The sequence below is a fragment of the Gossypium hirsutum genome, chromosome A05 (genome assembly GCF_007990345.1).
Source record: "Gossypium hirsutum isolate 1008001.06 chromosome A05, Gossypium_hirsutum_v2.1, whole genome shotgun sequence".
Lineage (NCBI taxonomy): Eukaryota > Viridiplantae > Streptophyta > Magnoliopsida > Malvales > Malvaceae > Gossypium > Gossypium hirsutum.
Window position 1 is genome coordinate 32,876,476 of NC_053428.1, and position 14,021 is coordinate 32,890,496.

General features: G+C 34.5%; 1 protein-coding gene and 1 non-coding gene across 2 annotated transcripts; one reads left to right on the top strand and one right to left on the bottom strand.

The window, feature by feature from the left end:
* Positions 1 to 1,392: 1,392 nt before the first annotated feature.
* Positions 1,393 to 3,009, bottom strand: LOC107904450 (expansin-A8). Its single transcript, XM_016830839.2, has 3 exons — positions 2,555 to 3,009; positions 2,076 to 2,388; positions 1,393 to 1,986 (listed from the first exon to the last, which is right to left on the bottom strand). Exons 1-3 carry the CDS (start codon positions 2,697 to 2,699, stop codon positions 1,683 to 1,685), a joined length of 762 nt encoding a protein of 253 aa, XP_016686328.1. The 5' UTR covers positions 2,700 to 3,009; the 3' UTR covers positions 1,393 to 1,682.
* A 1,740-nt stretch (positions 3,010 to 4,749) lies between these two features.
* Positions 4,750 to 4,821, top strand: TRNAT-UGU (transfer RNA threonine (anticodon UGU)). The gene has a single exon. It is a non-coding gene; the product is annotated as a tRNA-Thr (tRNA).
* The last annotated feature ends 9,200 nt before the right edge of the window (positions 4,822 to 14,021 follow it).

A 14,021-nucleotide genomic window follows, 5' to 3' on the forward strand; every position in this document is an offset into this window, starting at 1 on the left:
TTCACATCTGTATACATATGATACTATTTCACATTATCACCTCAATTCAATATCATTTAATGGGTTCAAATTTTATAATCTCTATTAACCTAATTTGAACTCAAGCGGATATACGGATCATCCAACCATCATACTAATTTGACACCTAGTGTCTCATTGAAATCCGAATTATATAAGTTGCGTCCAACGTTCATTGGTATATAACTGAAATATAACCGATACACAATCTAATCCTATGGCATGTCAACTATATCCGACTCTTCCCGAACAATTAATAAGGTACCAATGATCCAATTTCATTTTATAATCAATTCATATTCAATATCATAATTTCTTTTCAATTCATCATCAATATATATATGTTCAATATCACATAACATGATTCATTCCATATTCATATCACATATCATGTACAATTATATCATGCTATTTTCTACTTCATTCAATTCAGTCAATTCTCAATATTCAACATCATTCAATACGAATTAATTCATATGATAATATGAGTTTACCTCGATAGTAAATCATGTTTGGTCCTTTAGATAATTGTTATCTAGGTCCTCAAGCATTTTCTAATTTAAAACTCAATAGTGATTGGATTTTTACAATTTAGTCTCTAAGCTTTAATTAACTATTTTCTCGGTTAAATTTCTTAAACGAGTTTCAACATATTTTCATGATAACTTCCTTAATCTCTATATTTCATCCTTATGGACTCAGTTTTCGGAAACGAGGTTCCGAAACTGTATTTATTGACACCATTGGAAATCAAGTCGTTACACACACTAACAATATTAGGTACACGTTTCACCATCAGTTGAACTGCAATGTCTGGTGAATGATTCTTCTATATTATAGTGGATAGATAAAGATGGTTCGAGATTTCTACCGACCTGTTATTGCTAGTTTCCGCATTACTCATAGTCTGCATAGAGTTTGTACATTTGTTTGTCTATACTTTTAGTAAATAAATTTTAAAAAGGATTATATCTCGGCCTACTTGCTTATGTCAGTCAGTTTTCTTCTATGGTTTTGGATGCACCATAATTTTCATCAGGATTGGGATGCTACTGAATCTTCATACTGATATATTGCGCTAATAAGTTAGCAATATGCAAGTTATGGACAAATGAAGCTCTATGTTTAAGTATAATAAATTTGCCGTTCTGAATACTTTGTGAGAATGGTCTATGCAAAATTGATGTCCCAACAAAATCTGTTACAAAATAAGTTTTCTTTGTAGTTAAAAACATTGGCTTCTTGTATCAGGTAGCTTGACCATTTTGAAGTTTCTTTGTAGTTTCTATTGAGATAGGCTGCCAAAAGCAACCACCAAACTGGGATCTGTGATCAAAATCATACATATAAACTAACATTAAGGCAACTTTAGAATTAAGTAAAGAAATCTTTTAAATATATATTTTGATTCATTTCATGGCATGGCTATGATGAATTAAACAAAAGCCAAACAGATGAAAATATCCTTGATCATCATCAATCAAGTAAAGATATCTGTATAGGCCTAGCGGGTGCCAATAAATCACCTCAGCAATTGACAGCCATATGGGGCCGGCTGAGCCTCTCCTTTACCCTAACTCTCCTTCTTATACCTTCCCCTATCTCAAACAATGGCTATTACATATACAAGCTTCCATTTAAAGACCCTTTACTGTCCTGAAACTCTAGAACTGACCGCCCTCAAATGTTTGTCCAAACTGCCAATTTCCCGGTGCCACGTTGTAGCTGGTCACAGTCCTTCCATCGCTTGTGGTGACTTGGAATGAAAGACTTTGACCGTTGAGGTAAGAGTTGCTCTGCCAGTTTTGGCCCCAGTTCCTCGACATTGATTGCCATCCTGTTTTGGAACCTTTGATTGATACTGAATGAACATCTCCAGCACCACCAACATTTGTAGTGAGGACCAAGTTGAAGTAAGAGTGACCATTGATTGTAAACCTGATTCCTCCTTTCTTCATACAGGGGACTCTGTTTAGACCAACATGAATTTGTTATTCAGGCGAGAGCTCAAATCATTGTTTTAGTACATAACTAGTGAAGGGTTTTGTAAGTTTTACCTTCTGAATGAAATGGGGACGATTCCAGCCCGGTACTGAGCAATTTGCAAGAAGGCTGGCTCAGCCAAGTCAAAGTGCTGTAGAGGAGGATTGCACCAGCCACCATTATCATTGGACAAGGCCAAGTTAGGGGGACAGAAGTTGGTTGCAGTGACGGTAATGGATCCAGGCAGGCACCATTTGGGGTCGCTATCACACCTCATTTCATAACAAGAACCACAGCTGAGGCCATTGTTGAACAAAGCAGTGCTAAGTGCTGCAGTGTTGGTCCCATAACCTTGGCTATATAAGTTACCATATCCACAAGCGCCTCCTGAAATAGCAGCAAATAGAAAACTCTCAGATTAAGTAAACTTTTAATAAGTTATAGACCATTTAAAGTGACTAAGTCCAATAAGGGAAGATACACAAAAGAACTTGAAACAGCAAGTTGCTTTAACTTCACGTTACCCCACACTACTTTTTTTAAGTTAACTTACCCATTGTGCCAGATGCATCACCGCCCCCATAGAATGTAGCATGGCCACCTTGCCATCCTCCCCCATAATCACCAAAGGCGCCTCGCAAGCAAAAACCGAAGATGAAAAGCAGAAGAGAAGTTGCAGAAACTGCTGATGTTGCCATTTTTGACAAATAGAAAGAGGCTAATCAAAAGGCTGTTGTGTGGTATGTTAGTGGTTGATGTTTGTGACATAAAAGGGCTGGAAAGAAAGGGATTATATAGGAAACAAAAGGGCGGTTCGATGTGGACTTGAATAGAAAGAAGAGACAAGAAAGCAATTGTGATGTTAAAGAGAGAAAAGCAAGACCAAGAAACAGATTTTCGTACATTCGGGAGTCATTTACAACGATCAAACCCTGCACATGCAGATGTTCCAGTTAAGACTTAGGCCCCCACCTGCACATGCATTTTGATGTATCAACCCTTCCCTGACCACCCACTTGGTTTTATCTTAATCTCTTAACTGCTCTCCTTTAATACTAGACCTTCCTTACGTGTAGTTCCATGGAATTTTCTCCTTAAATTCCCTGAAATCCCGCCAATCCCTCGGCTCGATCCGATTGCCTTTGATTTTTTTTTTTGGGGGGGCGGGAGGGGTCTTTTTTGAGCTTTTATTTGGTACCAAGTAGTCATTTTAAACCATTTCGCTGTCAAACACAATGTAAAAATGCTGGTTGTGGTGAATTAAGGACGTCAACAATGTCTTTCAACCATTCAAATCAGTAACATAAGGACGACATGTGAATGTATTTTTCCTTCTGATGTTTTTGTAAGCATATACATATTCATATGTGTACGTGTGTAGAATCAAATCAATAACTTTTTTCTGTCAAAGCAATTGGCTGTTTAACGGGGAAAGCTGAGCATCTTATATTTAAAAACATCATTTTTTTTTTTACTGCAATGAACAGCTTGTTAGGTCAACTTTTGCTTAAGCTTAATCGGAAATACGTTGCTGAAAACAACAATATATTTTAGTGTTAACGACACATGCGCATCGATCTATACATGGATAGCGACTATATTATTCATTAACCACTACATTATATTAATATGACTTCCAAAATCCAATTAATCACATCGTTAATGGATGATTGTCATCAGCGTACGTGGGGGGGGGGAGGTGATGATTTTTAAACATCAAGATTTTGTAGTTTTTCACAATGATTACTTGGTTCTTCGATGAATTATAATAAGAATAATAGGGTTATTTAGAGAAAGATTTGGTTTGATTAGAGATAGGGTGGAGCCTACCATGTTAGGAAGCACATGCAAGCTCCGGACTTCACGGTCCCTTCGCCCTTATATTCATGCAGGCATCCTTTTCATTTCAATTTCAGTGGTAATCCCATACTTAATTGATAAGATAAATGAAAACATCCAAAATATAATGATATAAAGTAATATTATATATGAGATATCAACCACACGATGTTGATTAATGCTTTTGTATGCTAATTTATTTTCTTTTTTTGAAAAAAAAAACCAAAACAAAGGGAAGATTGAAGAATCAAAAATCATACTTTCTGCTACTGTTTTTATTCAGCATATCTTAAAATTTTGTCTATTTCAAAGTGGAACTATTAGAATTGTGATCTGTTTTGTAGTGGACAACACACTAATTTCAAATTTGATTTCTATACAATCTTTATCCCAACCCCATTTCTACTTCTTTCTTGATAAAAACTTCCACCATTTTTACAAAATTCTAATTTAATTCTAAATTTATATGAAAAAGTCAAGTTTTGTGGCTTTCGATACCAAAAGAAAATAATAATAAATTTAAAATTTAGTTTTTATACTTTTATTTTTAGGAATATAATTTTTTTACATTTTAAATTTTAAAATTTAAATTTAACTATTAAAACTGTTAAAATTATTTTGTTAAATTCAAGTTCATTACAAAGCGATTTTTTTTAGTTACATAACTACTAAATAAATATTTTTTTATTATTTCAAAATATCACACCAATAAATTTAACAATGTTAGCAATTGCATCTAAAATTTAAAGTCTGAAAAGCAGAGGGGTTAAATTCAAAATTTGTAAAGAGTATAGGAATTTATGGTATATTTTAACCTAACAATAATAATATAAACGGACCTCGGATGGAGAAAGCTTATTGAGGTTTATAAATTGTAGAAATAAATTATGTTTGGAAGGAGTCTCAACAGCCCCTATAGCTCAGTGGTAGAGCGTCAGTCTTGTAAACTGAAGGTCTGTAGTTCGATCCTGCATGGGGGCATTGTCGTTTTTATTGTTTTTTTTTTTTTGGCTATCAGAGACGAATGGAAGAGGAATAATAAAAAGCTAGATTTGGATTTTTAATTAGAACAATGACGAAGATTTCTTCAATTAATCTTTATACAAATTGGTCCCTTTGCTTGGTTCAGATTTTCCCTCTCTTATTTCTCTTTATATCAGTAAAGATTAAGATATGTGACCATAAAACTCTGCAGCCATAAGAGAGAGCTTGAAATAAGATCCACAAAAAAGAAAGGTCATGTGGATTTATATCCAAATGTAGCTGTCTTTGGTGCCAATGAGAGTGCCCTTCTCAAGGGATTGTCTCTCTTAGTCCCACTTCAAACAGACATCTTCAATGGTCATGGGACCATTAACTCAATAGTCATTTTCCGACATCATCAACCACAAAAACAGACCCCCACTTTGAGGGCTGCCAAATTCCAACATAGATCAGTTCTAACTAAAATTTGTTCACCCCTCAGCCATGTGCATTTAATTGGAAGTTCACTTTGTAGGGCAGCTTCACCCCTTATAAGGTGGCAAGGTAGTTATGTTTTGATGACCGAAGCCTTGATTTTGTGTGCTACTGCAAAAATATGTTCCGGATATTGATTATGTAAAACCCACTCTCTGAACGTAAAACCAAGGTAATATGTATTGACGTTCAACAACACTTCGATTCTTAATTCTATTTGTTAATCTTTTTAATTGGTTATTTTTTGTTTGAATAAATTACTTTTATTATAGGATTAGTTGTGTTTGTCTTCGATAAGTGTTTAACTATTTGATAAATGCGAGGCACACCTCACAAAATCATACCGACTTTCTATTGCCTATTCTTGAGTTTACATGGTATTAGAACTATCAACGCTCATACGAGCTAGACCTATTTCTTCACCCCCATTACCTCTCCCATAGTCTTTCTAAATGGCTTCTACCAATATTTTCGTTTTCAATATCGACACCACTAGTAGCCACACTATAGTTATACAATTTAACTCCGCTTTTCAACTACCCGTAAAATTAATTGATAATATAAAATTCTCGACGTAAAAATTATAATTTTTAGTGTTGGTGCATGATTATGATCTCTTTGACCATCTCAATGGTTCTAAAGTAGCCCCTTGGTTGGCCTAACTTTTTAGGAACTATATCTCCACAACTGTTTTCAGTCACCAAAGCACCCCAGCCATACAACATGACACCATTATCTTGGGCATCCCTATATTAATGTTATAAATATATCCTCTCTGACTTATTCAGCCAAGGAAAAATTGCATTTCTATAATTCTTGCTCAATCAATAAAGCTCATCACTTAACTTTTTTAAGTAATTATTAGTTTGTTTATAGAGTCTTTACAATCTTATTCTTAATAGAGAATTATATTATTATATTTTTTGTTGACTAATTTTAAGAATACGTTTGGTTTTAAACTCTTAACACCCAAAATGACGTAAAAGATTTTTAATGGAAAAACATTATAATACAAAAATATTTTCTTTTTCCACTGATGGTGAAAAATACAAAAGCCTTGATTTGAATCTTGTCTCTCAAGACATGAAGCACTTTGTAATACCTTTCTATACACCTCAAAGAGTAGCTTTTGCTCAACGTGGTCATTGACATATAGCGAAAATAGCTAGAACTCTGTTACATGAAGCCTTCCTCATGGTCTTTTGCCTGTCAACAAAAATCTTAATTACAGGTCATTAATCATTCAGACTTAAAAATTTATCGATAAAATTAAAGGATTTAAATAAAAATACAAATTTTAAAAAATGGGCCTATGTAAATTTTAATGCTCTGTTTTTCGTATGGGCAGAACTTTGGGTAAGATTTTTTTCTGAGCTCGACCTGTATATATTATGTTATAAAAAATATTATATTGATTATATATGTTAAATAATAATTATATATTTATATTTATATTAAATCACTAACTCAATAACAATTAAACTCTTTACCTAAAACTTAAAAAACATTTACTCAACTAAATAACTCAACCCAAAATATAAAATTTTAAAAATTATATTTAATACAATAAAATATTTATTATATTTTTTTTGTTTTTTAATATAATAAAATATTTATTATATTTAAGGTAGTGTTTTTTAATATAAATATTTTTAATATCTTAGAAAATTTTTATTTTAGCCTTTTTTAAATTTATTTAGTGTATTATATTTTTAAAAAAAAATCCTTTTTAAATAAAAGTTAATCTAAAAAAATTAAATATGGAAGGTCCAGACTGGGCTCGAGTTTACCTTTCTCAAATTAGGTCAGATTTGGATAAAAAAATAAACACATATTTTAGGTCAAATTAAACTCGAACTTAAAAAATTAATCTAGGTACCTTACATAGGCCCGACCCGACTCATAACCACGGCTAAAGAAGTTTGCTATCCTTGACTTTAGACATATGCTGATAAGTAAACTAGATCTCATGTCTAAACCATGTGTCTTTGTGGGTTTCTCTATCATTCGTCACTGCCATCAATGCTATGATCAAATTTCCTCGAAAAGCATATTTGTCCAATGGTGTATATTTCTTTTGAAACAGTCTTCCCTTTTCAAAATATATTTGTCCATATGAAACAAAACTTTAAAATCTTAACATGGGATATGCCCACGTTTAATTCTTCCTCAAATACAAATATTACCCCTTCAATGCCAACTCTTGAATTACCCTTGCCTAGTTTAGTTTTAGTTCAAGCATCTCAAGTCCCATCTCCATAAAATCAACAACAAACACCCTTAGAGACATTTATTCTGTGAACCTAGTAAAGGTGAGGACATTCATTATGACTCTCAAATTTGCCAAGGGTGGAGGCTATTTTGATGTCATGATCAAGGGCAACTCCATGACTGTGATCAACAAGTTCCATTTGAAAAGCACAAACCTATATTTTTTTGGTGTGCACCTTTTGGAGGCTGATATATAGCATTATTAGTACATTTACTTCTATTTCTTTTTCATATGTTAATCGTATTGCTAATTCTGTTGCACATCATTTGGCAAGTTGGGCACGTAGTTGTATGAATGCTTTGCACTTCGATTTTAATTATTTGAATGTCATTCATTATTTGGTAATGTATGATGCTCTTTTTACCCTAAAACCAATAACAGACACCCCCTCCTCATTCACAGGTCACTTAACGATGCCACCTCACCTAAGCAACGCTCCAATGAATCTTGCATAGGTACATCCTCTTCACCTACTACATTCTCTCTTGACAATCATGCTACTTGGAACCAAAACCTCTCACCCATCAGAATCCAACCCATCCATGCTTCACAACATCAAAAACTCAATCAGTTCCTTATTATTTATTCGTCGAATGCCATGACAGAATCAATCCACTACCAATGTCCCTAATAATACCTCTCAAAACCCAACTAGCCAATCCATTAAATCGAATGATAACCTATTCCCAAAATAACATTCACAAGACATTTTTTTTTATCTCATGGCTCTTCTTCATCCAAACAACACTACTCAAGCTTTTGCCCAAGCCAACAAACACTTAAGTGACAAAATGCAATGAAAGTTGAGTTTGATGTATTGCAACAGAACTAAACTTGGGGATTAGTTTCTAATGGCCCTATGAAGAATATTGTGCGGTAAAAATGATTGTTTAGAAAAAAGAAAAAAAATAGATGAACTCATCAATTGATCTAAGGCTCGTCTTGTTGCAAAAGGGTTCACTCAGTGACCTAGAGTGGATTTTCATGCAATATTCAATTCAGTAGTTTATTCAACACAACTGGGTTTTACGTAAACTTAATGCCAACAGTGCCTTCTTGCAAGACAGCTAGAAAAAAAGGTATATATGTCTTAACCTCACATTTATCATATTTGCAAGTTATGCAAAGCTATTTATGACCGAAACATACGCCACTGGCTTAACTCGCAACTATCTACAATCGTGATTTTGTGAAATCAAATCTGACCTATCTCTATTAATATTCATTCAACCTCAAGCAATAGTCTACCTACTTGTCTATGTTGACACATCATCATTGTAACAACCCGGTTTAGACCCTAGTCGGAATAGTAGTTTCAAGATCATAAATCTAAGTCAAAAAATATTTTAATATTATTTTCCGTGCTTATAATATGTGAATTATTCTGTGTGAAAGTTTCGTACAAAAATTTGATTGTTTGTGTGCTTAATTTGAAAAAATGACCTAATCGCGTAAAGTGCAAAAGCGACTTGCTATTTGTTAAAGTGCCTAATTGTTATGGTTTAGTAAATGGGAGGTCCTTATGTTGTAATTAGACCATTGATAAGGTTACCATCCATTAAGTGATTTTTATATGGTTTAATAAAAGGTAAAATTAGTATTTGATAATTAATATGCAATATAATAAAATAAAACATGCTAATGGATGATTCATTCATCCTTGTTGTCGAAATTACAAAAGAAAAAAAAAAGAAAGAAAAGAGTTCCTATGGTTCGGCTACGAAAATTTGTGATTAAGGTATGGTTTTTGATCTATTTTTGATAATTTCTACGTTTTTGTGATCGTTGTTTTGTGTTCTATTAAGTTCATGTCTTAATTTCAAAATTTGATGAAGATTTTGAGTTGAGCCATTGATGAAATTGTGAGTTTTGTGATGTTAATTGATGAAAAATGAAAGAGAAATGTTAGATTAAAATGTTTTGTATTTGAATTTTTTATGAATTTGAGTAATTTGGGCTAAATTGTGAAAATGAGATTTTGAAGGACTAAAATTTAAAATAAATGAAATATATGGGCTTTATATGAATTACATGAATATTCTTCCAAGTATGTGTATAAGGAAATTTTGTGTATTTTGTGATTTTGTTAATTAGGGACTAAAATGTCAAAATGTGAAAAAATAAGGGCTAATTTGTAAAATACCCTAAATATGTGCATATGGATTGAATTGAATGATTTGTTGAATAAAAGATTTAAATTTGAATGTGTATAGATCAAGAACCAAAGAAAACGGAATTAGATCGGGGAAAGTCAAAATTAGTTGAATAAACATTTGTTTTCGTTCATTCCCGTACAAAGTAAGTCGATATACAAATAAATGTGTTTGAATTGAATTATTATTGCTTATATGCTATTGAATAATGATTAATGGTTATTTGAGTTGAATATGAGAAATCCGAGAAAGTTCTGATAATGTGACGACGTCCAAAAAGTCCCGTACGAACCATAAGAATAGTTAGGATACATGTATCATGATATAGGATCCCGATATGTGATTTCGTGTAAGACCACATCTAGGACGTTGGCATCGATTTGAAATTAAAGTGTAAGACCATGTCTGGGACATTGGTATCATATTTGATTTTGTGTAAGACCCTATCTGGAACAATGGCATCGATATTTGATTACATGTAAGACCACGTCTAGGACATTGGCATTGTACGAGCTTTTCAAGTTATCAACGGTTCATCGGCCACTCCGAGAAACAACTGACTATGTGAATGTGTATCCAATGCAGGTACGTTTGAAATGTATATCATGTTTGAAAATGAAAAGTAAGTATATGTACATTTGTGGACATATGATATATGTAAGTGAATTATGATCAAATAAGTTATATGAGACATATGGTTATGTGATTGTGTTTTTCCATGAGCTACATGAATGAATTGGTTTAGAAATGTATTATGTGATAAGTTTATTTGTATATGGTTTACTAAGCTTTTGAAAGCTTAATTTGTGTGTGCTTACAATTGTTTTGTAGATATCGAAGCTACCGGGAGCTTGAGGATCATCGAGGATCATCACCACACTATCGAACTATATTTTGGTACCTTTTGAAAATGTGAATATTGAAGTACGACATGTATAGGCTAAAAGTATTTGAATATGATTTTTGAAGTGTATATCATGCCATGTGATATGACTAGATTAAAGTTGTTATTTGGTGTGGTTTTTGGTATATAAGTTGTGATAAAAAATGGTATTTGTTGATGTGCATAAATGGCCTATTGAAAAACATTCAATTTGGTAAGCTAGTTATGTGAATTAGTTATGGAAATGGTATGATTTTGATATGAGAATAAATGTGAAAAATTGGGATAATGACATGTATGAATGAATGAGTTGGTATGTGATTTTGGTATGTTTGGTTTGGATAATAAAGATGAAATTGGTTAGTGATTATATGACATGAATGATGTATGTTTTGGGATTGAAATTGGTTCAAATTATGGTGAAATTGTGCTTTGATTTTGGACTTGTAGGGATGACCATTAAGGGTGGAAAATTGGATTTGCAAATAGAGTATTTTGTCCACACGGGCAGAGACACAGGCGTGTGTCTCAGCCGTGTGTGACATACGGTCATGTTACACAGCCGTGTGTCCCCTGAGGTAGTCCTACAATTTAAAGTCAGTCTCAAGCACAGCCTAGGCACACGAGCGTGTGGTTAGTCGTATGACCCAAGTCAAATTCGACCACGTCCAAGGCACACGGGCATGTCTCTAGACATGTGGATAAGTCAGTATGTATGCCCTATTTTGCCATGGCCTAGACGTGTGTCTAATGCGTGTGAGGCACACGATCTGTTCACACGGGCGTGTGACCTCTGTAACTTTGAAAAATTTGTTAAGTTTTGGAAAAATTTTGTATGTGTTCGGTTTAGTCCCAACCCTTCCTAAAGCATGTTTAAGGTCTCATTGACCTAAGAAAGGGACTTTATGATGATGTTTGACTATGATGCTATAATGTGTAGATTATGTATGTGAAGTGATCATAAAATGTTCTGATGCATCCGGTAATACCTCTTAACCCTAGTCCAGCGATGGATACGGGTTAGGGTTGTTACAATCATCATAGGCTATAAGCCGTCTTTCATAAACAATGTTATGTCTTCACTTTCTACAAGGTTTTTAATTAAAGACCTTAGTTCATTGACTTACTTTTTTGAGTGTTGAGGTTCTCAGTCAACCTAATAGATTCGTTTTCTCTCAAACAAACTATATCAAGGAGCTACTAACTGAAGAAAACATGAAAAATTGCTATCTTTCCAAGATGCCCATGAGCAAAACCAAGATTTTTTACACTATTGATGGTGCACTACCAATCAATCAATGCAACCCATTTTCTTCATGTAATAGGTAAACTTCAATACCTATCCTTTACATGACTTGACATTAGTTTCTCTATCAACAAACTTTCTGAATATATGCATGTGTCATTGGTTGCACATGGGAGCCTGCAACCATGGCACACTTGTGCAATCCATCAAATTCCAATGAGGTCATTTGGCCTAATCGGATTGGCTTGTTGCTTGGAGAGATTGAAGGCCCGTCTACAAAGCATGACACATATAGAAACATAATCTTCGAAGATATGTAATATTAGAAGATATGATTTTGTAGTTTTAGAGATTTAATTTGTAGATATCTTTTAATCGTAGCCGTTGATGTACTTTGATTTGTATCGTTGAAATTGAAAAAGCTCAATTATAAATAGATGTCTCTCCCCTCATTGTAAATCACTGGAGTTTTGAGCAATAAGAATTCTTGAGAGTATTCACTCAAATTTCTCTCTCTTGTGTTCTTAGTTTTCTGTAGCTTGTCTTATTTCATTCTTCGATCATCTTCGTTTGGCTTTAAGTTGTTTCCACTTGTGTTGATTTTTGTGGAGGAATTCTGTTGAATCATCATATTATGAGAGTAAGGCTGACTTAGGCGTTTTGGGGACAAAGAAACTGTTTAAGACTGCACGGATTATGAGGTAAAAATCCTAAGTCCGTCACAGTTGGTATCCGAGCTTGGTTCACGAAAGAACTGTTAAAGGATGTCGAAAGAAGTTGGTGAGAATGAGCTAATAGAGACCTGTGGGAGGGCTAGAAAGGCTAGTCGATCTAGGGACATGCTGTCGAGCTTGAAAAATCGAGTGGTCAATCTCGAGGAATCTGTTGGTGACATGAAGGAGACACTCGAAGTGGTCCTGACCCATATGGAGGAACTGATGGAATGTAGCAAGGAATTTGTGTTGGACACTCTTAGATCCACTTCGAACAAATTGACGGTAAGGGACGAATCTCTTAAAGCTCTGGCGACTGCCATGAAAGAGGAGATTGTTGAGCTTAAGGGGGAGCTCATTATCTATAAAGTTGCTTTGGGAAGTAGGTGTTGGCTTCGAGATCGAAGTAACATCATGTGGATGTTCCAAAACCCGAAAAGTTCAAGGAGGCTAAGTCCGCGAGAGAAGTGGATAACTTCCTGTGGGAATTGGAACAATATTTTCAAGCAATGGACATTGAGGATGATGCCACCAAGGAAAATACTGCTTCGGTTTACTTTACTGATATGGCTCTCTTGTAGTGGTAACGTAGGTACACAAATAAGAAATGTGGAGGAACGCCTATTAGGGCTTGGGAGAAGTTCCAAAGGGAGTTGAAGAAGCAGTTTTATCAGCAGCATGCTGAGAAGGAGGCTCCTGCCAGTTTGCGTCGGCTTACGTAATAAGGCACTATTCGAGATTATGTTCGGGAATTCAGTGAGCTGATGCTTCAGATCTCAGACTTGAAGGAGAAGGAAACATTTTATTAGTTCGAGGATAGGTTGAAAATATGGGCTAAGCAAGAGTTGTGTCGCCTAGGTATCACTGAATTGACCATAGCCATGGCTGAGGCAAAAAATTTCTACTATGTTAAGGGAAGAAAGTTTGGTAATAGTGAGTCTTCTAAGCCCAATTCAAGACCCAAAGGCAATGGTGGGGGAGACAAAAATCAAGTAGAAAAGAATTGCGAAGGCCCAAAGGCTAGTCAAGGTAAGCCATGGGATAAGAAAGGGCCAATGAGATGTTGTCTTTGTCAAGGCCCACTAGGATAAGGGATTGTTGAAAAAATCTATTTTCAATGCAATGGAAGCGCGCGAAGAGGCCAAATATAACACCAAAAGTCTTAGTGCGATATTAGATAGTGTCAAAGATAAGGCGAGTAATGGGTTAATGTTTGTGGACATCATCGTGGCTGGCAAATGATTAAATGCACTTGTTGATACTGGTGCGTCTGATTTATTTATGTCTGAAGAAATGGCGAAAGAACTTGATCTCAAAATTGAGAAAGATTCGGGTCGAATCAAAACGGTGAACTCAGAAAACATTCCCATAACGGGTGTGGCAAAAAATGTGGAACTCAAACTTGGCGAGTAGACCGACAAAGCAACCATTAAGGTAATCCCACTTGATGACTATG